General features: G+C 48.5%; 1 protein-coding gene across 2 annotated transcripts in view; it reads left to right on the top strand.

Moving 5' to 3' along the window:
- gnav1 (guanine nucleotide binding protein (G protein) alpha v1) overlaps positions 1 to 27,591 on the top strand; it is a 108,273-nt gene extending 80,682 nt beyond the window's left edge. The window contains exons 6-9 of one of the 2 annotated variants that reach the window (XM_059948355.1): positions 16,867 to 16,996; positions 20,823 to 20,894; positions 22,587 to 22,674; positions 26,743 to 27,591. In XM_059948355.1, coding sequence (XP_059804338.1) covers positions 16,867 to 16,996; positions 20,823 to 20,894; positions 22,587 to 22,674; positions 26,743 to 26,933 — 481 coding nt within the window. In that variant the 3' untranslated portion in view covers positions 26,934 to 27,591. The remainder of the gene's footprint in view (positions 1 to 16,866; positions 16,997 to 20,822; positions 20,895 to 22,586; positions 22,675 to 26,742) is intronic. The other variant, XM_059948356.1, reaches the window with a different exon arrangement.
- The last annotated feature ends 369 nt before the right edge of the window (positions 27,592 to 27,960 follow it).

Genomic DNA, 27,960 nt, shown 5'->3' with positions numbered 1-27,960 from the left:
CGTTGAAGTTGGCAGTAGTTGCAGAGGATGATGTGTTGGATGCAGAGGCTCATGGGGCGGTAGGTGAGGACAGGAGGAACTCTATCCCGGTTATCCTGGTGGCGGGAAGATGGAGCGAGCACAGTTGTGTGGAAAATGGAAGAGATGCAGATGGAGGCAGCATCAATGGTGGAGGAAGAGAAACCCCATTCGTTGGAGAAGGGGAACATCTCTGATGTTCTGGAATTACTTATGCCAACTTCACAGAATACAGAGGCAGGGATTGTCATTGTTTCTGGCTCTGAACAATGTGGTACATTTCAGTCAGGTTTTAACTGTCAGGGTATATACCTGTTCTGCTCCTTGCTGTGGTCTGACCGCTTGTTCTCAGTTTAATCTTTCTTGCTTTCTCTGTTTGACTTGACAATTTATTTACTTATTTAGACATACAGCGCAGTAACAGGCCCCTCCGGCCCAATGAGACCAATTGTGGCCATTTGACCGATTAAACTACCCACCCATGCCTCTTTGGAATGTGGGAGGAAACCAGAGCACCAGGAGGAATTATTCCACTCAGAGGGTAGTGCGAGTGTGGAACTAGCTGTCAGAGGAAGTGATGGATGCAAGTTTGATTACAACTTCTGAGAGAAGTTTGGGTAGGTACATGGATGGGAGGGGTCCAGAGGGTTATGATTGAGGTGTCAGTTGATGGAAGAAGACAGAATAATAATTTAGCACAGACTGGATAGACCGAAGGGCCTATTTTGTGCTCTATGGCTATTACTCATCTCACAAATTACTCTGAAGTGTGAATGGGCAGGGCAAAGTTTTGCTGACGGTCCATTCAAGTCACAAAGAGGTTACAGCAGTAATGAGTATTCTCAGCTCACGGAACCCCCGCTTGGTCTGTGTTAGGACAACCCAGCCAGTCCCACACACCCTCCCGCCCTCAGAATTCTTTCCTATGAGACAATTCCACTTGGAGCCCTTCAGTCAAATCCACCTCCATGCTCTCCCCTACCCTCCTGCCATTTAGTACAAGTAACCTGCGTTGCCTGGGCCTCTGCTGCCTGGCTTCTCTGCCAATAGCAACGCAGTGGGTCGGGCAGCTGCCCCGAGCTCCCCCCATGCTTCGTCCGCACAATGGCCGGGATCTCCTGGTGGCCACCCATTTTGATTCTGTTTCCCATTCCGACATGTCGGTCCATGGCCGGCCTTTTTGCCACGTTCAGGAATCTCACCTCAGATTCTGGGTAGCCTCCAACCTGACAGTATGAACGTTGATTTCTCTAACCTCCAGTAATTTTACCCCCCCCCCCCCCCCCCCATTCTCTCTTAGACCGTAGACCATAAGACATAGAATTAGCCCATTGAGTCTGCTCGGCCATTTCATTATGGCTGATCCAACTTTCCTCTCAGCCCCAATATCCTGCCCTCTCCAGCATCATTTCCCAGAGGTCCGATATCCACTCTCACCTCTCTCTTACACTTTATGTATATGAAGAAACTTCTTTTATTTCAGTTAGTCCTGACGAAGGGTCTCAGCCCGAAATGTCAACGTTGCTTCTTCCTATAGATGCTGCCTGGTCTGCTGCGTTCTGCCAGCATTTTGTGTGTGTTGCTTAAACTTCTTTATATTATTGGCTAGCTTACTTTCCTATTCATTCCATCTTTACCTTCTTAATGACTTTTTACTTGCCTCCTGTTGGTATTTGAAAGCTTCCAATCTTCCCACTAATTTTTGCTCTATTATATACCCTCTTTGATTTATGTTGGCTTTGACTTCTCTTGTTAGCCACAGTTGTGATACCTTTCTTTAGAATACTTCTTCCTCTTTGGGATGTACATACTCTGCGCCTTCCAAATTGCTTCCAGAAATTCCAGCCATTGCTGCTGTGCTGTCAGCCCTGCCAGTGTTCTTTTCCAATCAATTCTGGCCAGCTCCTCTCTCATGCCTCTGTAATTCCCTTTACTCCACTGAAATACTGATACATCTGACTATTTCTCTTCAAAATTCAGGGTGAGTTCAATCATATTGTGATCATTTTCCCATGAGGGTTCTTTAACCTTAAGTTCTCTAATCAATTCTGGCTCATTGCACAACACCCAGTCCAGGATATCTGATCCCCGAATGGGCTCAACCACGAGCTGCTCTGAAAAGCCATTTTGTAGGCACTCTACAAATTCCCCCATGACTGTTGTAACATTGCCCTTTTCTATCTCCCGTTGTAATTTGTAGACCACATCCTTACTTCTGTATGGGGGTCTGAACATAACTCCCATCAGGGTCTTTTCACCCTTGCAGTGCCTTAGCTCCATCCACAATGATTCAACACCCTCCAACCCGATGTAACCTCTTCCGAATGATATGATTTAACTTTATTACCGAAAGAGCGACTGCACCTCCTCTGTCTGCCTGCCATCCTTTCGATACAATGTGTATCCTTGGACATTAAGTTCTCAGCTATAATCTTCTTTCAGCCATGATTCAGTGATGCCTACAACATCATACACGCCAATCTGTAAGTGTGCTGCACGTTCATCCACCTTATTCTGGAAACGTTGCACATTGAGATATAACACCTTCAGTCCTGTATTCACCCCTTTTGATTTTTGTCCACCCTTTTATGTTGCAACTCATCCTGTTGACTGCAATTTTGCACCATCATCAGCCTCTCCTTGCTAGGAGTCTCACTACTCACTGCCTCTTTGTGAACCAACTCCCTCATCCTCAGCACCATCACTCCGGTTCCCACCTCCCTGTCCAATTAGATTAAACCCAGCTGAACAACTCTAGCCAACCTGCTCGCAAGGTGTAACCCGTCCCTTTTGTACAGGTCCTATCTTCCCCAGAAGAGATCCCAATGATAAATAAGTCTGAATCCCTACCCCCTGCGCCAGTTCCTCAGCCACACATGCACCTGCCAAATCACCCTATTCTTACCCTCACTGGCATGTGACACAGGCAGCCGTCCAAAGATCACTACTTTGGAGATCCTGTTCTTCAGCTTTCTACCTAGCTCCATAAAATCTCTCTTCAGGACCTCATCTTGCCTGCCTGTATCATTGGTGCTAATATATTCCAAGACTTCTGGCTGCTCACCGACACCTTTGAAAATGCCATGGACCCGATCTGAGAGATCCTTGATTCTGGCACCAGGGAGGCAACGTACTATCCGGGTGTCTCTGTCGTGCCCACAGAACCTCATGTCTTTCCCTCTGACCATGGAATCTCCTGTCAACACTGCAGTTCGCTCACCTCTCTGCTCTTCTGAGCCACAGCCCCAGACTCGGTGCCAGAGACCCGGTCACTGTGGCTGCCCCCGGTTGGTCGTCCTTTCAGTATCTAAACTTATACACGAGTTATTGAGGGGAACGGCCACAGGCGTGCTCTGCGCTGGCTGTGCATTTCCCCTCCTTCTGCAACCTGGGGTGACTACTCCCCCGTCGCTCCTGCCTGTCCCTCGCAGCTGCGGCAGCCAGCAGTGTTTTTGCGTAAGTCTCTTAGCTTTGCACAACGTGATGGAGCAAGATTTGCCCATTCCTGCAGCTTAGTTGGGAAGTGGTGGTGAGCAGCAGTCTTGCCAGAGATGTTCGATCGGGTTAAGGTCAGGACTCTGACTGGGTCAGTCAAGGACATCAATTTTCTGCATTTGAAGTCACTCCATGGTTGCTCTGGCAGGGTGCTTTGGGTTGTTGTCCTGCTGAAAGACGAACTTCCTCCCCAGTTTAAGAGTTCTGGCAGGGGCTAGCAGGTTTCTCATCCAGGATCTCTACGTAGTTAGCAGCATTCAGCTTCCCATCAGTCCTTGATGCTATAGGACGGACGGTGTTACCTGGCTGACCTGTAGTATGAGATTCACGCCACACATACCACCTAAGCAAGCACATCCTTGCACATAAAGACTTCGCAAAGCATCACTTAGAAGATACCATAAAGCTGTGGTAGCAAGTCTCATGGTCAGATGAGACTAAAGCGGAACTTCTCACCCTCAACACTAGTGGTATAGTTGGCGTGATTCACATCAGCAGGGGCACTCCATCCCCACTGTAAGTATGGTGGAGCTTGCATCGTGCCGTAGGGATGCTTATCAGCAACAGGGACCGGAAATCTGGTCAGGATTGATGGGAAGATTAATGCTGCTAAATACAAGGAGATTTCTAATATTAAAAAAAACTGCTAGCCTCTGCTAGAAAGCTTAAAAACTGGTAGGAAGTTCATCTTCCAGCAGGCCAATGACCCAAAGCACGTTGCCATCGCAACCATGGACTGGCTTCAAATGAAGAAAATTGATGTCCGGAATCCTGATCATACCCCGATCGAACGTCTTTGGCAAGACCTCAAGCTTTCTGCCCTCTGCCACTCCCCAACGAACCTGGCACGACTTGAGCAGTTTGGCTAGGAGGAATGGGCAAATCTTGCTCCATCAAGTTGTGCAAAGCTAATAAAGACTTATCCAAACAGACTAGTAGCTGTGAGAGGTGGTTCAAATAAGTTCTGAGCAAAGGGGGATGAATACTTTCAGACTGCGGACATTTCATTTTTTGAATTTTTAGTCTTTCACGCTTTACAACTTCCCCTGTTTTTTTTTGGGCTGCTCTGTGGGAAAAATAAGGAGCATGTGATTCACAAATAAAAATTCTCAGTTAAATTGATCAAAGCCCCTGGTTGTAATACTCAATTATGTTTGGGGGCTGAGCACTTTCTCGAGTCACTTGCATCACATTTCTTCCCCATTCTGATGTTTGGTTTGAACAACAACTGAACCTCTTGACCATGGCTGCATGCTTTCCTACATGAAGTTGCTGCCACGTGATCGGCTGATTCGATATTCACATTAACGAACCGGTGTGCACGTAGGTGTGCCTAATAAAGTGGCCACTTATACATTATCAGAACAAATAACTTGCTGTCTGAAAAGCTGCAGAACTCTCGGGTGGACACGCCTGGAATAGTTTTTCATTGTGTTGTCTGAAAGTGCAAAGGAATAATTAGTAGTTTGCAATGAAAAAGAGCACATGATGTTAAGACAATTACATCTCAAATGGATAAATTATTAACAATTCTGGAGAAATTGATAGTGGTTTACTGGTGTGAAATGGCGACATGTCAGAAGGGGAACTCAATTATTTTTTTTTCTGAGATGAAAATTGTCTGAATCACTGATATCTCTGAGAGAATAGCTTAAATATTCCTTTATCACTGACAGGAGTTGTAAAGTATCATTAAATCCCTCCTAATGTAAAAGCTCCTGGTGATGATCACTCTAAATGGGCTTTGTATCATCTTGTATTTTCTTTTATTAAAGATAATGAAGCCCTTTGGCCAGAAATATATCAAGACAACATTTCAACTATAACAATTCATGAAACAATTTACTGAGTCTTTGGTGATAACCAGGTACCGTGTAACTTAGACCATCAAGCAGAGGAGCAGAATTCGGCCATCGAGTCTGCCCCGCCGTTCCATCATGGCTGGTTTATTATCCCCCTCAACCCCGTTCTCCTGCCTTCTCCCCCTAACCTTTGACACCACACTGACGCAAGAAGCAGGCCATTCAGCCCTTCCAGCCTACTTCACAGTGCCCGTGCTGTTCACGCTCTTCACAGTCACACAGAAGGTGGTACAGGAGCCTCAGGATCGGGAACAGTCGCTACCCCTCAACCATCAGGCTCTTGAACCGTGAGGGGGGATAACTACACTCAACTTCACTTGCCCCATCATTGAGATGTTCCCACAGCCAATGATCTCACTTTCAAGGACTCTTCATCTCATGTTCTCAATATTTTCTATTTATTTATTATTTCTTTCTGTTCGTTTTTGCTCAGTTGTTGTCTTTTGCAATCTGGTTGAATACTCAAGTTGAGTGGTCCCTCATTCTTGTGTTATGGTTATTATTCTGTAGATTTGTGTGTGGGTGGAGTATTTGCGCACAGGGTGTGTGTGAAGCGCCTAGTGCAGTAGTGCTTGTAGTTAGTTCATGTTGCATGCTATGTGCCACACGGTGCTCTCTGCTTACAGCCATTGCCCTGGCCAGCCTTCTCAACAGGGGGTGAAAAGAGGAGCTGAGTGTGTAAGCCTCCTCCTGCCTGTACAGAGCCTCTCCACCAGCAAGACTCCTGCAGAGCCTCCTCGGGGCCACACGCGGAACCAGGTATCTTAAAGGCCGTAAGAGCAGAAACCACCAAGACTGGTTTGGCGATAACTCAGATACCATCCACAACTTGCTTAAGGACATGCACAAAGCCCACCGGGCAACTTTAAACAACCCTTCACCCACCAGCGTCAGGCAGCTCGGAGGAAAGTGCAAAAGGCAGTACGGGCCATACAAAACTTGAGTGGTGGACTGGAAAGGCACATGAAATCCAGCCATTTGCCGATGATAACGATGCACATAGTTCTTGCAATGCTGTCAAAACCATCTACGGCCCAATAAATCAATGCGTTACTCCCCTGAAAACAACAGACGGTCAAACACTTATGAAGAATGAAGAATTTATTGAGTATGCCCCCAAGAAAATGAATCTCAGGGTTGTATATAGTGACATATGTGTACTTTGATAATAAATTTACTTTGAACTCAGCAAGTGAAGCAGTATCGATGGAGGGGAATATCTATGGATGCTGTCATCTCCCTGCGAACAGAACCTTCTCCCATTTGGATAAACAGGGCAGCACTGTGAGGATCATGCTTTTGATTTCTCAAGTGCCTTCAATACCATGCAGCCCTCATTGCTGTGGGAAAAGCTCCGTTCAATGCAGGCTGGCACTGCCCTTGCATCCTGGACACTGGACCAACTGACTGGTACAGACCAGTTTGCATGGCTTCAGAGCTGTGTGTCAAACATGGCTATAAGCAGCACTGGGACCCCACAGGGGAATTTATTGGCTGCCTTCCTGTTCACCCTGTATAGCTCAGACTTTAGGTGCAACACTGAGTCATGTTCTGCAGAAATTCTCTGATGACTCAGCAATAGTTGGGTGTATAAAGGGACAATGGGAGGATGAATACAGGGCCATGGTGGAAGACTTGGTCAAATGGTGCAAGCTGAAACATCTGCAGCTCAACATCGGTAAGACAAAGGAGATGGTGATGGTCTTCAGGAAGACCAAGCCTGCACTGCTCCCTGTTACTATTGATGGTAAGGACCTACAGGTACCCGGGAGTCCACCTGGATGACAGACTGTGTATGAGAAGCACCAGAGTCACCCTGCTTCCTGAGGAGACTGAGGTATCCTTGGCGTACGCAGGCCTCTCCTTCACATGTCCTACCAGTCTGTTGTCGCCAGTACAGTCTTTGTGGTGGTGTGCTGGGGCAGTGGCATCAACACAGGTGAGGCCAACAACCTCAAGAAGCTGATTAGAAAGGCTGGCTCTGTTATAGGAGTCACGATGGAGGCTGTGGTAGAACAAAGGACACTGTGGAAAATCCTGGCGATTCTCACCCTCTGCATGCCACCTTGGCTGAACTAAGACAACTGTGCTGCTCCAAGGAGGCCATTCTTACCCTCGGCCATTAGGCGCTATAATGAGTCGACCGAGAGCCGGGGAAGTGATGACCCCTCCTGTTAGACTGTCTGACTGTCTTATTTTTTTTTATTCTTTCGTACTTCTCTTTTAATATTTGTATATTTATATATCAGTGCACATGTAATACTACTGTGACACTAATTTCCTTTGGGATCAATAAAGTTGATAGAGGTTGATAAAGCCAGAGAGAGGTCTACAAGATAATGAGAGGCATTGATCATGTGGATAGTCAGAGGCTTTTCCCCACGGCTGAAATGACTGCACACGAGGGCACAGTTTTAAGTTGCTTGGAAGTGGGTACAGAGGAGATGTCAGGGGTAAGTTTTTTTACGCAGAGAGTGGTGAGTGCGTGGAATGGGCTGCCGACAACGGTGGTGGAGGCGGACACGATAGGGTCTTCTAAGAGACTCCTGGGTGGGTACATGGAGCCTAAAAAAATAGAGGACTATGGGTAAGCCTAGGTAGTTCTAAGGTAGGGACATGTTTGGCACAGCATTGTGGGCCAAAGGGCCTGTATTGTGCTGTAGGTTTTCTATGTTTCTATAAGTATCCATCTAAACTGTCGATGTTTTGGGCCAGGACCCTTCATCCGGACTGTAAAGAAAGATGGAATAAAAAGGTGGGAGGTGGGAAGGTAAGGAATGCAAGCTGGTAGGCGATAGGTGAAGTCAAGTGGCTGAATGGTGGAGGCGGGATGAAGTAAGAAGTTGGAAGGTGATAGGTGGAAGAGATGAAGGGCTGAAGAAGAAGGACTCTGATAGGAGAGGACAGTGGACCATGGGAGAAAGGGAAAGGAAGTGGGGTCCAGGAGGAGGAGAAAGGAAAATGGGGGTGGTGTCATCAGAGGGAGGTGATGATCAGGTGAGTAGAGGGAAGGGGCAACTGGTGAGCCAGAATGGGAAATGGGAAATAAAGAGGGAAGGGGAGGTTCTGGCAGCTACCAGTAGTTAGAGAAATCGATGTTCAGGCCGTCTCTCCGTGACTTTTAAACTATTACAAGCCGATATGGCTGAAACTACTGTTTGAAGAGAGAGGTGACAACAGACCTTGGTTCAAGAGATGTCCCTTGAGCCCAGAAAGCCAGCGTGTGTTAGAATGCTTCAGTCATTTTAACGAATTTACCAACTCAAGTTTGTAAAAGTTCTAGTATTTAGCAATAAATTGCTTATTCTCAAGTGCTTAAAGCAACTAGTTTAGAAGAACTAACAAAGTCGATTGCATTCATAATTATCTATATTCCTACATTATCTAATCATAAGTTCCAAAACAGTACTCAAGGGCTCAGACGAGGTTAATTCAGCATTAAATGTTAAAACAGAAGCCATTACGTTGTTAGTTTGCTGTACATTTTAACGTTGCATTTATTGATGCAACAAAACAGAGTCCAGAGGGATCACTAATGTATGGCATAAATCGTTTAAATCCCAATTGGGATCATTTTGATCTTAAATGGTGTCATTTGTGTTTTTTCATTTTTATTTGGGAATTAACTTTCAGATTCTAGACCATTGCACAGAATGACATTACCTGTCTCTCTCCTTACATGCCTCCATTCTCATCTGCAATTCCCTTTCGGTACCTTTTAACGTAGCTAGCTCAGAATGGGACCTTAGTCAGAATCAGGCTTAATACCACCGGCATACAGTCTGGAAATTTGTTAACTCTGCGGCAGTAGTGCAATGCAATACATGATAAATATACAAAAAAGTTGAATTACAGGAAGTATATATATATATATATGTATATTAAATATTTAAGTTAAAATAAGTAGTGCAAAAATAGAAATAAATAATAATAATAATAGAAGTGTGGTGTTCATGGGTTCAGTGTCCATTCAGAAATCAATGGCAGAAGGGAAGAAGTTTGTTCCTGAATCGCTGAGTGTGTGCCTTCAGGCTCCTGTACCTCTTTACCGATGGTAACAATGAGAAGGGGGCATGTCCTGGGTGGTGGGGGTCCTTAATGATGGACGCTGACTTCCTGAGGCATTACTGCATATGACAGAATGGATTAGCTCCTTGTTTGCCCCGAGAGAGGAGTTAGATATACCGTGTGGTAAAGATGGTGAAGGTGCAAAGGATTAAGCTGCATTTGGTAGTGCCTTTCACAACCTTGGTGCCCCGAAGTGCTTCATGGGCAGTGAAGGACACTTCCAAGTGCTTCCCCTACACAAGTAGATTAACTCGAGGGCCAGAGGGCACCGATTCAGAATAGAAGGACGCCCCTTGAGAACAGAGATGAGGAGGAATTTGTTTATCCAGAGCAGAATGAATCTGTGGGATTCATTGCCACAGTCAACTGTGGAGGCCAAGTCATTAGGTATGTTTAAATCGGAGGCTGATAGGTTCTTGATTAGTCAGGGTGTGAAAGGTTATGGGGAGAAGGCAGGAGAATGGGGTTGAGAGGGATCATAAATCGGCTATGATGGAATGGTAGAGCAGTCCTGATGGGTCAAATGGCCCAATTCTGCTCCTAGGTCTTATGATTCGTTTGGGAGCAGGAGTGGGCCATTTGGATCCTCAATCTTGCTCCATCAATCAGTGAGGTTCTGGTTAATCTGACTATAAAATCAACAACCCTCTTGCCAGTAACCTTCAGAGGACTTCTTCTCATTTCCCTTTCTCTTTTTCCACTCCTGTTACTGTTATCCTCTCACCTCCTTCGCTTTCTCCCATGGTCCACTCCCCCCTCCTATCAGAGTCCTTCTTCTTCACCCCCTTGCCTCTTCCACCTATCACCTGCCAGCTTGTACTCCTGGCCCCCTTCCTTTCTCCCATGGTCCACTCCCCCCTCCTATCAGAGTCCTTCTTCTTCACCCCCTTGCCTCTTCCACCTATCACCTGCCAGCTTGTACTCCTGGCCCCCTTCCTTTCTCCCATGGTCCACTCCCCCCTCCTATCAGAGTCCTTCTTCTTCACCCCCTTGCCTCTTCCACCTATCACCTGCCAGCTTGTACTCCGGGCCCCCTTCCTTTCCAGTCCTGTTGGAGGGTCTCGGCCTGAAACGTTGACTGTTTCTTCCCCTCCATAGATGCGCCTGGTTTGTTGAGTTCCTCCAGCATTTTATGTCTTTTTCTCAACTGATACACGATAGGCAATTGTTGAACCACAGTCTCATAATGTCCAGGTATTCTTGCATGGAGATGTTGATTGAGGGGGGAGTATTAGCTTGGAGATTAGAATGAATTACCCCCACTGTAACATCTTATACATCCACCTGAGGTGTTCAGCTTGTATATCTGACCAACCACTCTTCAGAGTGTAGCCTCCCTCCCCCACCCCCTCGGCACCCAGCTGAATCTCAACCTGGGTTTTGTACTTGGTTGCCTGGAAAGTCAGCCCGTGTCTTTCCTGTCCAGAGAACAACATGTGGATGTCTCCAGCAGTGGGGGGGAGGTCTAGGACCAGAGGGTGCAGCCTCAGAGTAGAGGATGTTCCTTTTGAACTGAGCTGAGGAGGAATTTCTTCAGCCAGAGAGTGGTGAATCTGTGGGATTTGTCACCACAGACGGCTGTGGAGCCAAGTCATTGGGTAGATTTGATCAGAAAGGACATGGAGAGAGGGCAGGAGAATGATGGTTGAGAGGGAAAATGAATCTGCCACAATGGAATGGTAGGGAAAGTTTGATGGGCTGAATGGCCTACTTCTGCTCCTGAGTCTTCACAGTTTCTTCTGTGTGGTGGTGTACGGATTTGGTCTATTTACCATAGAACGATTTTACCTCCGAAGAAGTTCAGCAAAAGTTTACCAGATTGGCTCCCAGGATAGTGGGCTTGACGTAAGAATGGCATTTAGTCGAGCAGGTCTTTAACCTCAAGAGTTTTTTTTTAATTTGTCATTTTACATCAAAACGCACAGTGAAGTGCATTGTTTGTGTCAAATCGAACCAGCAAAGGTTGACCTGGACAGCTCGTAAGCATCGCCAGACTTGCAGCACCAACCTAGAACGTCCATGATTCACTAACCCTGTCTTTACGTGCTGGGAATGTGGGAGATATCTGGAGGAATCTCCTGCAGTCACAGGGAGAATGTGCAATCTCCTTAGAAACAGTGGCTGCAATTGAACTCGATCTTACGGCTGGCGTTTAAAAACGATGGTACTAACCGCTACACCCCATGACAGGAAAATGACGCTGAGATTAAGGGTCAACTGTGGATGGCAGAACCGACTCGAGGAGTAAATGGCCTGGTGCTCCCACATTACCTCAGTGTTAGGGGGCTGAAAAGAGAAGTGCTGTCCCCATCTCAGGACGTTGGATTGGAGATTGGAGAGAAAGAGGGACCAGGTGGTAAAATGGGAGCCGGTGTGAGTGTTTAAATGGAGGACCATCACTGACAGGCTGGGCCAAATGATCATCAAAAAAATGCCGTCACTGCTTACCGAGATCGCACCCACTCTACCGACCTGCGTCCCTAACGCAGGAGCTAGTGTAGCAGTTAGCTCACCGCCGTACAGCGCCAGCCAGCCTGGGTTCAATTCCCGCTGCTCTCTGAGGAGTTGGTTCATTCTCCCCGTGACTGTGTAGTTTCTTCCCACAGCCCAGAGACGTACGGTTAAGGTCGCGCAGAGAAGGTGCCGGAGGAGCTTGGCAGGTCAGGCAGCATCAGACTAAACAGTCAACATTTCAGGCCGAGATCCTTCATTGGACGGTTAGGGCTAGTGATTTGTGGGCGTGCTTTTTGGTGCCGGGAGTGTGGCGACATTTGCAGGCTGCCCAGTGCGATCCCCGCTTATTTGATTTGACGCAAATGACACATTTCACCGTATCTCTCAATGTGCGTGTGTCAAATAAAGCTTATCTTCAACCTCTGGTCCCCATGACTTCCCCTCTTCCTCGCTGTTGAAGTGCTTTGTCAACCTTTCGGCCAGCGGCTCCTAGCCCTTTCTATGACACAGCCCCCGCCGTTAACCAGGGGGTCCGTGGGCCCCAGGTTGGGAGCCCCTGTTTGCGACTCTGTTGGGGCGGAAGGCCAGAACGATTGAGCTGTGATGCTGCGGCAGTACCCGCAGATCGGCCAGGTGCCGCAGCACTTTCCTGTGCTGCTGTTCCTTTCAGCAGCAGCTTGTTAGTGCGTTAGCTTTGATCCCAGCTGCATGATTGCAGGGAGAAAGGAATACTCGGCTTTTAATTACAGAGGTTATTGTGTGCCACCAAGTGAAGCAAGTTTATACAAAGCAGGAAATTAATCTGCACTCCTCCTCCTCTCAATCCGCTGCTAATGAGCACGATAGGCTTTTGATTATTACAGCTTTCTCTTCGATTCATTCTCATCCCAGACTGAAGTGGAAATTTCCCCGGGGTATCTGTAATGAGCGACAATAGCTGGCTTCTCCGCTGCTTCCAGACGGCATTTATCGTTGTGGTGGAATCCGCACGGTTTGGGTGGCAGCCGGCGATACCGAAGGCGGTTTCCAGAATTCCGAGAGGGGGAAATTCTGCGGCGTTTGGTCCGGGCCTAACCTGACATTCCAGTCTCTGTTTGTGTGGAGTTTTTCACTGATTCTGTTGTACGTCTGTGAATAACTGCAACACACACACACACACAAGTTGTGGAGGTCGTAGGTGAATATGTATACCTACGGTGCCTAAGACTTTTACACAGTTCTGCAGTTGTCAACATGGGGCGGAGAGCGATTCTGTAAATCTGTCAGGAGCGAGGGATCTTGGGGATGGCGAGGGTAGAGCACCACGGGAGAGGTGTGGGACAAGTGGCAGAGAAGGAATGCCAGGACAGGATTTTGTCACAGGTGCAGACACACCCAGCCCTGAGACACCAGGCAAGGGTCATTTGATTTCAAGCAACTGGTTCATTGATCATTACGGAGTGTCTCCCTGGTACCTCCCGCTTCCTCCCCTCTTCCCACTCTCAGTCCACAACAGAGACACATATCGGAATCAGGTTTGTCATCACTCACGTATGTCATGATTTTGTTTTTGTGGCAGCAGTACAGTGCAATACATAAAATTCCTACAATACTGTGGGCAAGAGTTGTACGCACTGTAGAATGTGTCTAAGTCTTCTGCACAGGACATGGCTTATTGTAATTTATAGCTTTTTATGTATTGTGTTGTACTGCTGCCTCATTTGGCCGGCCATGGTTGGCGGGTCATTTAGGAGAAGGAAAACTGGTCTCCTCCCTCCATTACCTTGTGGCTGTACACACTCGTGGGAAAGGCTTCGAGAGTGAACCCCGAGGGAAAATCCAGAGCTGGAGTCCTCCCTACGTTGAGCTCAACGCTGACGGGCAACTTGTGCTTGGCCGCCAGGGCCGAACTGTATCGGTCTCTGCCATTCCTTTGGATTCATCAGCTTCGTGGTAAGGGGGTTGCATACTACATGGGCCACAGCTGGCCCTCCGTATCATACTTATCATTTGAGGAAGCAGGGCCTTGGACAGAAACAGGGACTACAGAAGGACTTCGACAGATTAGGAGGATTGGCAGATGGAATGCAGTGTCAGGAAGTGTCATGCAAGCATGGGGAAAAAATTCAAAAATCCAAGGTGCAGAGGAACTTGGGGGCCCTCGTGCGGGTCGAGTCAGTGGTGAAGAACGCAAATGCAATGTTAGCATTCACTTTGAGAGGACTAGAATATGAAATAAGGATATAATGCTGAGGGTTTATAAGGCACTGGTGAGGCCTTATTGTGAGCAGTTTTGGGCCCCTTATCTAAGAAAGGATGTGCTGGCCTCGGAGAGGGTTCAGAGGAGGCTCATGAGAATAATTCCAGGGGCGAAAGGCTTATCATATGAAGACACAGCTTCAGAATAGAGAGATGGGCATTTGGAACGGAGATGAGGAATTTGTTTAGCCAGACAATGGTGAATCTGTGGAATTTGTTGCCACAGGCAGCTGTGGAGGCCAAGACTTTATGTATATTTAAGGCAGAAGGTTATAGATGCTTGCTAAGGCAGGGCATGAAGGTTATGGGGAGTTGGCAGGAGAATGGGGTTGAGAGGGAAATGGGTCAGCCGTGATCAAATGGCGGGGCAGGCTCGATGGGCCAAACGGCCTAATTCTGGTGTTACCCTGGCTTGCGTATCGTGTAGTCAGCTGGGATGCAAACCCTGTGGAGGGCTGCCGCAAAAACAACAGATTTCACAACATGTCAAAAAAAAAAATTGACAATTATAGAGAATAAAGAAACTTAAAAAATAATGTTGGAGGTTAAAGTATGGATCTGGAATAAAGTGTATAGAAAGAATCCGAATCAGGTTTAGCATCACCAGTACACGTTGTGAAATTAGTTAACTTTGTGGCCACAGTATAAGGCAATACGTGATACTATAGGGGGAGAAAACAGAATCACAGTAAGTACATAACAGTATATATTAAATAGTTAAATAAGTAGTGCAGAAACAGAAATAAAACAAAAGTAGGTAGTGTCCATTTAGGAATCGGATAGCAGAGGGGAAGAAGCTGTTCCTGAATCGCTGCGTGTGTGCCTTCAGGCTACCTGATGGGAAGAGTGAGAAAAGGGCATGTCCTGGGTGATGGGGGCCCTCAATACTGGATGTCGCATTTTGAGGCATCACCTCTTGAAGATGTCCTGGACTGTGCAGAGGTGCGTGCCCATGATGGAGCTGACTAATTTTACAACTTTCTGCAGCCTACTTCGATTTTGTTCGGTAGCCACGCCGTACTAGATGGTGATGCAGCCAGGCAGAAGTGCTCGCTCCAGTACACCTGTAGAAGTTTTTGAGTGATTTAGGTGACAAAACAAATCTTCTCAAACTGCCAATACGTTGATATGTTGGGACCACATTAGGTCCTCAGAGACACTGACACTCAGGATCTTGAAATTGCTCACTCTCTCCACCTCTGAGGAGTGGTTTGTGTTCCCTCATCTTACTCTCTGAAATCCTCAGTCAGCTCTTTGGTCTTGATGACGTTGAGTGCCGTGTTGTTGCTATGACACCACTCCACTAGCTGGTACCCCTTGCTCCTGTACACCCTCTCGTCGCCATCTGAGAGTCTACCAACAATGGCTGTGTCATCAACAAATTTATAGATGGAGTGGCTGATCTGCCACTGCCAATGTCATCATTCTACGTGAGCTTTCTACCATTCTTTCACTTGTTGAATTATCACCCAAATAAGACCATAAGATAGAGAAGCAGAAGTAGGCCATTCAGCCCATCGAGTCTCCTCTGCCATTCAATCATGGGCTGATCCAGTTCTTCCAGTCATCCCCACTCCCCTGCCTTCTCCCCACCTTTTGATGCCCTGGCTAATCAAGAACCTATCTATCTCTGCCTTAAATGCACCCAATGACTTGGCCTCCACAGCCGTTCGTGGCAACAAATTCCACGGATTTACCACCCTCTGACTAAAGTAATTTCTCCGCATCTCTGTTCTAAATAGATATCCTTCAATCCTGAAGTCATGCCCTCTTGTCCTAGACTCCCCTACCATGGGAAATAACTTTGCCATATCTAATCTGCTCAGGCCTTTTAACATTCTGAATGTTTCTATGAGATCCCCCCCTCGTTCTCCTGAACTCCAGGGAATACAGCCCAAGAGCTGCCAGACGTTCCTCATACGGTAACCCTTTAATTCCTAGAATCATTCTTGTGAATCTTCTCTGAACCCTCTCCAATGTCAGTATATCCTTTCTGAGATAAGAAGACAAAAAAGCCCACAAACTCGGTGTGGTCTCACGTGTGCCTTATAAAACCTCAACTTCACCTCCCTGCACTTATATTCTAGACCTCTAGAACTAAATGCTAATATTGCATTTGCCTTCTTCACCACTGACTCAGCCTGGAGGTTAACCTTAAGGGTATCTTGCACAAGGACTCCCAAACCCCTTGGCATCTCTGCATTTTGAATTCTCTCCCCACCTAAATGATAGTCTGCCCGTAACACTACCCATGATTAAACTAATGCCACATAGACTGTATCAAGTCCTTAATGAAAGCCATAAAGCATTTCATTTGAATTACTGGAAACGTTTAAGTTACTGTCTGTAAGTTGGGCCATTCATAACCTGACAATGAGATTGCGCTGTGGGAGCTGTCTGGAGATGGAGATTAGTTGAGTTATTGGGAACGAAAGAGCACACAGAAAGGTGGTGTGTGCACTGGTAAAACTTGTCAGGAGTTGACGGGACCAAGCTGAATTTCTTTAGCTGCCTGAGGAAGTAGGAGGCGTCAGTGAACTTCCTTGGTCCATGGCGTCAACATGGCTGGATCAGGACGGGATGTTCACACCTAAAACTTAAAACTTTTAAAAGTTTTATCGCCCCGTGTGATAGTTCCCCCAAGGCTGCGTGGGGTGGTGACCTCTGACCCAGGGAGCGCCCTTTTTCCAGGGGTGGGGCAGTAACCGCTCTTTGTCCTCCTGGATTTCAGGCTGTACGACGTTGGCGGACAGCGGACGGAGCGGAGGAAGTGGATCAGCTGCTTCGAGGATGTGAGGGCGGTGCTCTTTGTGGCAGCCTTGAGCGGATACGACATGTCGTTGCTGGAGGAGCCGTCTGTGGTAATGTCCTTTGTCAGGAATCTGCCTGTAGCCTAGTTCAAAGTGAACTTACTGTACGTATTGTACTGTGCAAAAGACTTAGGCACTTATGTATGTATGGACTTTTGCACGGTACTTTAGTAATTTTATGTATTGCACTGTACTGTTGCCGCAAAAACATCAACTTTCATGACGTATGTGAGTGATGATAAACCAGATTCTGATATGGGTCTCTGTTGTGGACTGAGAGTGGGAAGGGGGCAGGGAGAGGGGAATCGTGGTTGGGGAAAGGGGAGAAGGGAAGGAGCGGGAAGCACCAGAGAGACATTCTGTAATGATCAAGAAACCAATTGTCTGGCATCAAATGACCTTGCCCGGCGTCTCAGGGCTGGGTGCGTCCGCACGTTCACTTGAGCTTTTCTGATTGTTTCCTCCCCCTGTTCAGTCTGTCCACTGGGGTTCAGTCTCTTCCCGCCCCATCCCAGTGCCTAGTTTCTGTCCCTCTGGCCTGGGGAGGCCCACCTCCCCTTATCTGTCTGTTCTATCATAGAGTCACTCTGCTCAGAAGCAGACCAAAAGACTATCCAGCTCTGTGTCGTTCAGCTCCATGAGTGAACGCCCACTTCCTGCACAGACGGAATCAGCACACACGAGGAACTCAGCAGGTCGGGCAGCATCTATGGAAAAGCCCGAACAGTTGACCTTTCGGGCCGAGAACCTTCTTCAGAATTGGAAAGGAAGGGGAATGACGGCAGAACAGGTGGGAGGAAGGAGGCGAGCTGGAAGGCGATAGGTGAAGCCTGGTGCGTGGGAAAAAATTAAAGGGCCAGAAATGAAAGAACCTGATAGGAGAGGAGAGTGGACCTTAGGAGAAAGGGAAGGATGAGGGGCACCCGGCGGAGGGGAAGAAAAAGTAAGAGGCCAGCGTGGGGATTAGAAGAAGGGGGAGGGAAATGAATCACCGGAAGGAGAATTCGATGTTCATGACTGAACAGACAGGATATGAGGTGATGCTTCTCCACACTGAGAGTTGCCCCATCGTGGCGAAAGAGGAAACCAGGCACCGACGTGTCGGGTTGGGAATGGGGCTGGGAATTAGGATTACTCTTTCCGGTCGGCATATGTTAGGTGGTTGCTTTGCAAATGGCTTCCGTTCAGGTTGCAAGGGCAGCCCTGAATTTCCAGTCGCCTTTCGCTTTAATTCTGCAGCACACTCCCGCTGCGACCTGTGGCTTAGACCTCATCAACACCTCGTCGTCTTGCTGGACCGACGGCAGGACCGCGGGCACCTGCACGTATGGGGTCTGCAAGGTGCCCGCGGGTGACAGCTGTTATCGGAAAGAGGAGCTCTTGAAAAAGGGTGAAACAAAATTTCTATAGCACCCAAGGGTGTTAGTGCAGAGGAGCAACACCTCATATTCTGTCTGGGTAGCCTCCAACCTGATGGCATGAACATTGATATCTCTAACTTCTGGTGTTTTCTCCCCCTCCTCTCTTTTTCCATTCCCCATTCTGACTCCTCTCTTACATAGAAAAGAAACATAGAAAACCCACAGCACAATACAGGCCCTTCGGCCCACAAAGTTGTGCTGAACATGTCCCTGCCTTAGAAAACACTAGGCTTACCCATAGCCCTCTATTTTTCTAAGCTCCACGTACCTATCCAAAAGTCTCTTAAAAGCCTCTTCACCTATCCATCACCTCCCTGTGGTGCCCCTCCTTTCCCTTTCTCCCATGATCGATTGTCTTCTCCAATCAGATTCCATCTTCTTCAGCCCTTTACCTTTCCCACCTATCCCTTCCCAGCTTCTTACTTCACCCACCCACACGCCCCTCCCGAGCTTCCCCCTCACCTGCCAGCTTGTCCTCCTTACCCTCCCTCCAACTTACTCTGTCATCTTCCCCCTCCCTTTCCAGACCTAGTGAAGGGTTTCAGCCCAAAACATCGACTGTTTATTCCTTTCCACAGCGTTCCTCCGACATCTAGTGTGCGTGTTTTAGCCAGAGGATGTACTGTTTTCTTTAGATGCATAGTGATGTAGTGGAGGAACATTGAAACCTGCAGGGTTTGATATCAAATCAAACTCTTTCTGCTATGTGCTCCCTTTCTTCCTGCAATTATGGCTGTACCTAAATATGCTGTTTTAAATTTTTGTCCCACCTTATCACAAGCTTTCCCCACCCCCCCCAGTACTCTCCCCCTGCCCAATTTAAACGTCCATTTCCAATGAGAAATCCCCAGTCGCTGACTGTTCCTCTCTGCACTGAGGCTGTCTGATTTCCCAAAGCCTTCCAGTCCTCCTTGCCATCACATTTCAGCTCCCACCTGTCCGCCCCTTCCTGCAGCTCTTTGTAATCAACTTCAATACACCTCGCTGTTCACTACTCCTCCCAGCTTTGTGTCATCATTGAATCATTAGAAGATTCACGATGCTGAAAGGAGGCTGCTCGGCCCATCGTTCCCTGTGCTGCTGAAGAGTGTCTCTGGCTGCGTAGCTGTATTTAAACACTCCCTTATAGCCTAGCGGTTAGTACGACACTTTACAGAGCCAGTTGCAAAGCTCGGGGTTCGATTCCCACCTCTGTCCGTAAGGAGTTTGTACATTCTCCCTGTGACCGTGTGGGTTTCCTCCCACAGTCCAAGATGTACAAGTTAGGGTCCAAGGGTTGAGGGTATGCTCTGTTGACACCGGAAGCTAGTGACACTTACGGACAGCCCCCAGCAAAAATCCTCACTGAATTGATTTGATTTGACACAAACAATGCATTTTCAAGTATGGTCACATGACTAATAAAGTTACTCATTTTGACACATGGCCATTCAGTCCATCTGGTCTGTACTAGCTTACCTGCAGGTCACAGCTGGTTGCCCTGCTTAAATGTGAAGGGGGTTTGCTGCTCTTTCGGGCAGTGAGTTCCAGGGCCCCTGGGTAGAAATATTTTACCTTGCCTTCCCTCTGCTGCTTCTGACAATTACTGTACCCTGCTTTTTGGCATTGCTGGTGCAAGGGTGGTGGGGCGGAGATACAGCCCTACCAAAGGAGGGGTAAGGCATTCCTTCCCTCTGCGAGCCTGCAGGTCCCCCCTGGGCAAGGTGTAGCATCTACATAGCCCCCCCCCCCACCCCGATCAGGGTCATGTGAAGCCATAGGGGCAGGTGGTGGATGGTTGTATGAGCAGCCGGTGCTTGTCACAAAGTCCTGGTTATGCGACCACTGACGCCAGGCAGACAATCTCTGAAGAGTATTGATAATGGATGGGGTCACCCGTCTTGTAAAGACACTGCCCAGAAGAAGTCAAAAGCAAACCACTTCAGTAGAAAAATTTGCCAAGAACAATCATGGTCATGAAACCATGATCACCCACTTCATATGACACGGCACATGATGATGATGTCATACAACACGGCACGTAATGATGATGGTGATCTAATGGTTGTACAGGAAGAAGGTCCCGCACCTCCATTCACAGCATGTAGGAGGGTGGGATTTGAACAGAGTTCCCAGCTCTTTTCTATGCCATGGATCCCTCCCATTAACCAAGGGTGTGTGGACCCCAGGTTGGGAGCCCCTAGATTAGAATACTCTTAGTGTAGGTTGAAAGACTGGCATGATAACATGGACTGAAGGGCTTGTACTGTGCTCATCTCTCTTTCTAATTTCAGAATACTCTTTCAGAACTACAAGCTGTCTCTATTATTTGGATACAATTAGGTGTATTTCTGAATCCATTTCCACGGCTCACTGTGTACTCCAGGCAGGACTCTGTGGCTGCCTGAGTTCAGGTAACACTCAGATGATGTGACCCTCACCCCTCTCTCTCTTTCTCCAACTTCCCTCCAATCCAGAACCGGCTGCAGGAGAGTCTGAGGCTCTTTTCCTCCATCTGCAATAACATCTTCTTCAGGAACACCTCCATGGTAGGTCACCTTCTTGAGAAGTTAGTCACGTCCAAGCAAATAACTTGAGATCTAAGAGTGAAAAGAGGGCAACGTGGAAACGCTCAGCAGGCCAGGCAGCACCTGCGGAGAGAGGAACTGTGGGCGACCTTTCATTGAAGAAAGGGGAGTGGGTGAATGGGTGAGATTGCTCTCGTGAGCTGTGGGTGCCACGGTACTGTAGTGGCTAACGTAGCGCCTTACAGCGCCAGCGAACTGGGTTCAGTTCCCACCGTTCTCTGTAAGGAGTTTGTATGTTCTCCCTGTGACCGTGTGGGTTTCCTCCGGGTGCCCCGGACTCCCCCCACGTTCCAAAGACGTATGGTTAGGGTTTAGGATAGTAAGTTGCGGCCATGCTACGTTGGCGCAGGAAGCGTGGCAACTCTTGTGGGCTGCCCTCAGCGTAATCCTCGGACTGTGTTGGTCATTGACACAAATGACGTACAGTATTCACGCTATGTTTGGATGTACAGGGCTGGGTAGAAGTCCTAGGCACGTACTGTATTTAGCTCGGGTGCCTAAGACTTTTGCACAATACCTAGTAATTTTATACCTTGCACTGTACTGCTGCACGAAGAGAAAAAGCAAATTTCATGACATAGGTGAGTGAAGACAAACCTGGTTCTGATATGAGTCCCAGTGTGGACTGAGAGTGGGAAGGGGGACAGGGAGAGGGGGAATCATGGTTGAGAAAAAGGGAAGGGGAAGTTCCTGTAACCCTCCACCAAGGATAATGACTGTAGAATTTTACTTACTTAATTGGCGGGGAGGTTACCAAAAGAATTGCGAAGTTTCTGCGTACCAGCATAGACGCAGTGGGCTCCTGTGCCGTAATGAAGTCCAGAGAAGAGTTGAGTCTGTCAGGTGAAAGGGGCAGGGATCTGGCGAGAGGGTGGGTTTGCTGGGAGGCGAGAGAACTCGGCGCTGTGGGGCTGCTGAGAACCGAGTAGGTGGATGTGCCCTCTCGGTGGAGATGGACTCAGGGATTACTGAGCCCTGGGAAGGACCATCAGGGGAGAATTCGAAGGTGGCAACCATGGTCTGAATGGAGAATGGTAAGCGAGGGCCGGTAAGTTCCGGAAAACAGGGAGGTGGGGAGAAACGAGACGAGCAGGTTTTGAAAAGCGCTGGTTGCCTTGGCAAAGTCTCCCCCATGCCTGGGGAATTATTCTGAAACCTCCTCTCATAAGGAAAGTTATTTTAAGCCTGTCCACCTCTGACCTCTAATTATTTCAGTTCTGCTCATTACCAGCACAATCGGACATTTGTAATTAAAAAGCAGAAAATAACTGGTGACAAACGGTCAGCTCTGTCATGCTTGACAATTCTACTTAACGTTATTGTTCACTTAATAGATTCATTTAGTAGGTTTATTTTGTTCCCTAATATGGTTTGCTTACTGACACTGCTGGGGTCAGCCTGTTACAACCCCCATGTTGTACGTTGGAGAGCTATGACTCTATCAGAGGGGCCCTTGCACCCCTGTTCTCTAGCTAACAAGTCATGTCAGTGAAGTACTGAATTATTCATGATAAAATTCCAGAACATTAAACCACAAAACTCAGTTCAGTGTGGAATGTGGAATTTAGGGACTGGGATTAATTTAATTCTTAATATTATTTGAGGTATCAGAGGCTAACTGTGTTCACTTTTAAAATGAAATGCTTTGTTTAGATTTTGTTCCTGAATAAGATTGATTTGTTTCAAGAGAAGATTCTGCACTCGGAGAGACACCTGCGACTGTATTTCACACAATACAGAGGTACGTGGCAATCCCTCCCTCTCGGTCTCTTTTTATCTCTCTATTGATCTCTCTCTTTCTCTCCCTCCCTCCCACTCTCTTTCTCTCTCTCTCTCCCTCCCCCATACCCCCTCATTCACTATCTTTCCCTCACTCTTTCACTGTCTTTTTCTCTTTCATTCTCTCTCCCCTTTTGTATCTTTCTTCCTTTCTCTGTCTCTCCCTCACTTACCCTCCAACCCCTCCCTCCCCCTTCCCCACCCCCATCCCTTTCTCCCTTTCCCTTCCTCTCCCCCCTTCCTTCCCCTCCCCCCCTCTCCCTTCCCCCTTCCCCTTCTCTCTCTCCCCTTCCTTTTCTGTCCATTCATCTGATGAAGGCTCTCGGCCTGAATCTTAAATTCCTCTCCGTTGATGCTGCCTGGCCTGCTGAGTTCCTCCTGCATTTCGTGTGTTTTACTCTGGATTTACGACATCTGCAGAACCTCTTGTGTTTGAGATAACCTCGTTGCACGAGGCAGCGCCAGGGATAGGTAATAAAATCGCAGTACAGACACGTCCGACATTACAGAGGAAGTGCAGTGCGGGCAGACATCGCCAGCTAGATTATGAGGTTGGGGTCCATCGTATGGTAGAGGTGTTGAGGAGAACAACATGAGGCTCATGTAGGAAAGAGTGCTTACTGGTCAGCATAGGCTCAGTGGCCAAAGGCCTCTTTCCATGCTGAACAACTCTGATTCTAGCACAGAGATCTGAGGGTTGAAGAGTTTGCTGAAATAATGAGAAACAAGTCCACGGGATGGTTTAGAAAAGCAATTTCCACATTCTCCTCACTTTGTAGCTGAAAACATCGAAACCCACATTGAGACCAGCAGGGCAGCACAGTCGGCTTGCTGGGAAAGAGTATAAAAGCATCGATGGTGGATTTTGATTGAAAACGGCCAAATATTTTCTGTAATTCTCCGCTCCATCTCCTCGGTGGGTTGACGGCAGTATCGGTTCAGCGAGCTCACCTGCTTTACTGCTGCCCCCGGCTGTGTAATCCAATCAGTCCAATTGGCCAGTGCTGCGTGGGCAGGGTTGGCATTCTCCTTCAATTGCACTGGCATTGCTGTAGCACCTGCCACAGTCTGGAGCATCCCCGAGCATTCTGTGGCCAGCTCTTGCACATTGCACATTCAGACAGAGACGTAACGTAAAGATTTTTACTCATCGTGTATGTGAAGGATGTAAGTTATAAAGTCAGTTCAGTTCAAGTGAACCCTTGCAGGCCTAGTTTACTCAGTCAGCAAGGGTTCAATAACCACTTTGTTCGTTCATCAAGTGCCAAGTTGTATGACGTGGGTGATCATGGTCTTTCCATGACCGTGATTGTTCTTGGCAAATTTTTCTACAGAAGTGGTTTGCCTTTGCCTTCTTCTGGGCAGTGTCTCTACAAGATGGGTGACCCCAGCCATTTTCAATACTCTTCAGAGACTGTCTGCCTGGCGTCAGTGTCACATCACCAGGACTTGTGATCTGCACCGGCTGCTCCTACGACCGTCCACCACCTGCTCCCCATGGCTTCATGTGGCCCTGATCGGAGGGTAAATAGGTGCTACCCCTTTCCCAGTGGTGACCTGCAGGCTAGTGGAGGGAAGGAGTGCCTTCCACCTCCTTTGGTAGAGACACACCACCACCCCGAGACTCAGTAACCACTTACTGATTATAAATTTCCCTGTCCCGCTGTGTAGAGATTTTACAGGGGCCTCACCCGTTAAGGCCGTGCATCTGTGGTGGGAGGCACTTCAACCCCTGACGTACAACACACAACACTACAGCACAGTACAGGCCTTTCCACCCGCAATATTGTGCCAACTACATAACCAACTCTAGATCAATCCAACCCATCCCTCCCACATGGCTCTCCATTTGTCTGTCATCCATGTATGTAAGAGCTTTTTAAATATCCCTAATGCTTCACCCTCTACCACCACCCCTGGCAGGGTCTACTTTGTACCCACTACTCTGTATGAAAAGATCTATCCCTGACATGCTCCCTAAACTTTTCTCAAAACAGCCGAGGAAAGCCCCCTTCCGCCCTGGGAAGGTGTCTCTGGCTATCCACTCGATCCATGCCTCCTGAGTGCCTCGCCCATTCAGTCGCAGACGATAAGCCGCCGGGCAGCGAGTTCGTGCAGCAGTCATCGCCAACGCTTTCCAGCGCCGGAGATCCGGGTTCAACTCCCGCCACTGTCCCTGAAGAGTTCCTCTCGTTCTCCCCGTGACCGCGCGTGGGGTTCCTTCGGGTGCTCCGGTTTCCCCCTACTCTCCGCATGGTTAGCGAGGTCTGACGCCGAAAGTGCTTGCGGGCTGCCCCCAGCACCCCCTCGGACCGTGCCGGTCACTGACACAAACATCGCATTTCACTGTGTGTTCCGATGTTTTGTCGTGCATGTGGCAAATAGTGCTAATCTTTACAATCTCTTTGAATCTTTTAACAAACAAAAACCTCTTCCCCAAATTCGTCACAGTCTGTCCTCAGCCCTCAGTTCTGTGATCTTTAGCTAATACACTCATTTTCTGCGAGCTGTTTCAGACAGATCATCTCCTCACCTGGAGGGCAGGTGTTCGCTACCCCTCGTGGTCCGCATCCCCCTTCACCCTCCAGCTCATGTCCTGGTGGAGAGGGTCTCCGAGACCCACAATCACTTGCCAGAACCTCCTCCATTTTAAATGATTGCCCCCTCCCTGGTTTTCTGTGCCCCCTTGTTCAAAACTCTCCCACTGGTGGCAGTACCTCAGTAGCAGCCTCTCTACCCAAGGAAGAGAAAGTCTGCAGATGCTGGACGTCCGAGCAACACACACGAGATGCTGGAGGAACTCAGCAGGCCAGGCAGCATCCTTGGAAAGTCCATGGTACAGTTGATGTTTCGGGCCGAGACCCTTCATCAGGATGGTCTTTTCCCTTGGGTATTGGTTGTTGGGTTATATCATCACATGTATTGAGATACAGTGGGAAGTTGGGCTTGCATGCTGTTCTTACAGGTGTAGACAGGAGCACGTGCACTGCACCCCACCCCTTCGCCGGTCAACGTATTGTTGACGTGGAGGGTAAGGTTGCCGTGACACCATGTCACATGACTCTCTATCTCTTTCCTGTAGTCTGATACATCGTTATTTGAGATACGGCCCACTACGGTGTCTCAGAGTGACCTGGAGCATGAGGGCTTTGCGACAAGCGCAGCCAGTGGGGGTTAGAGACACCGGCGTGGGAGGGGAGGTTTCAAGAACCATCATTTGGCCAAGTCTGTAGACTTTGTTAAACTCCCTCACCTATGGGTGATACCAGTGCAGAGCCTCCCAGGCTCCCAATACTGGCCAGTTATTATTTAGGAAAGCAGGCCATTCAGCCCATCTTGTACATACTGGTGCTTATGTTGTACATTAGAAGCGGTGGTCTCCCTATTCACATCACACAACGTATCCATTTTTGCAGAATGCGCTGGCTGCTGCTCATCGCCCAAAGCCACTTCTCTCCCCTGGCCAGGAGTTAGCAGAAAGCAGGCTGTTCAGCCCACCTCCTCCGTGCTGACCAGCCGCCTCACTGCACTCGTCCTACTTGCCCGCGGCAACAGGCCGAGTGCTGCTGGGACTCAGCGTCGCTGGAAGGAAGCGGGCAACATTTAGGGTTGAGGCCTTTCATTTGTCTCAACCCTAAAGGTCAACTGTCTATCTCCCTCTGTAGATGCCCCCTGGCCTGCAGAGCCCCCCAGCTCCAGGTTCCAGCATCCTGTGTCCCCATTGTCCCAGTGTTTGGCCCCTGGCACTACACCTCTCCTATCCCCCTACCTGTACGTGTGGCCCGTCCACACCAGGTTGGCCCCTGGTGTTGTCAGATGGCCAGTACCTGCAGTGTTGTGAAGTGACCGGGCCTAGCAGTGGACCTGGTTTCTGCCGCACCAGCCTTCCCAACCTGGGGTCCATATTGGTCTGTGGCAGAGATTGGGAACCCCTGGTCTGGAACTTGCCCCTCCTGGGTTTGGGTCAGTGGGGGAAGTGGACGTTTAGATTGGTTGCCAGTGACTGGTTTTATTCCTGCCTCCCGCCCAGGTGCCAACTGCGATGTGGATTCAGCTGCCCGGTACATCGCCAGTCAGTTCCTGTTGCTGAACCGGAACCCAGCCAAGCTGGTGTACCACCACTTCACCACGGCCACCGACACCTCCAACATCCAGGTGGTCTTCCAGGTCGTGATCGACACCATCGTGAAGGAGAACCTGGAAGCCGTCTCCCTGCTGTGATCCACAGGCTGGGGTGCGGGGTGGCCAAGAGGGTGGTGACCCCCCCGCCGGCACCACCGGACAAGGCAGGAGGTCAGAGGCCCCACCATGAGAACGGTTCGCAGGACACACCGTGAAAAAGCCGTGGAGGAGAGACAGTGGGGCTTCAGTTACACTCCCACAGCTATGAAGGATATTTAAAACCTGCACCCTCCCTCCAGGGAGGAGGCCCTGAGGCCTTGGTCCAGTCCCGGGAAAGTGAATATATTTTTAAATCCCTCTGTCGGCACCATTTCTGCTTCCAGCCCCCGAGGATCGGGGCAGGGATGCAAGATGCCAAGAGGGGAGGGCCCCTTGACTTTTTTGCGGGTTAACAGTCCCAGATTCAGCCTGAGAGTAAAACGGACCCACCCACCAGGATGCCGCACGAGAACCGGGCTTCTCTGATCTGTACAAGCCCGGGGCAGCCAATCCTGCTCGGGTGCAGCTGTCTCTCCATCCCCGCCTCTCCTGGCTTCTGCGGGCTGTAGATCGTTTTCTTCTTAAAAAGAAAACAGTTTTGTTAAAAAATTTTCGATGAAGCTTTGCATTTTGATGCGTTTTGTTGCCTTGATGTTCCTTAATGAGAAAGAAGTTGCACTGGTTCCACGTTGGGAATAAAGCACAGTTGAAAGCCCCAGTGTCCTGTCCGCATCCTGCTGTTCAGAATCAGAATCAGACTTTAATTGCCAAGTACCTGTGCACATACAAGGAATTTACTTCCGGCAGATGTTGTCTCTCTGCTTATAACAATAATAATGATAAATATAAATGAAAATATAGATTATACATACAGGTAGTGCAATCCAAGTAATAGTTAACCGACAGTTAACTGTTCAGCAAAGTGACCGCAGTAGGGAAAAAACTTCTCCAGTGCCCATTAGTCTTGGTCTGGAGGGATCTGAAGTGCCTACCAGACGGAAGCAGTTCATTGTGCAGGATGGGAGGAGTCCTTTGTTGAATAGTAAAGGAATGGATAGCACCGTAGCGTAGCGGTTAGCATGAGGCC

Source organism: Hypanus sabinus, chromosome 23 (assembly GCF_030144855.1).
Source record: "Hypanus sabinus isolate sHypSab1 chromosome 23, sHypSab1.hap1, whole genome shotgun sequence".
Lineage (NCBI taxonomy): Eukaryota > Metazoa > Chordata > Chondrichthyes > Myliobatiformes > Dasyatidae > Hypanus > Hypanus sabinus.
The sequence above is the reverse complement of the archived record's forward strand: the minus strand, read 5'-3'. Positions and strand labels throughout refer to the sequence as shown.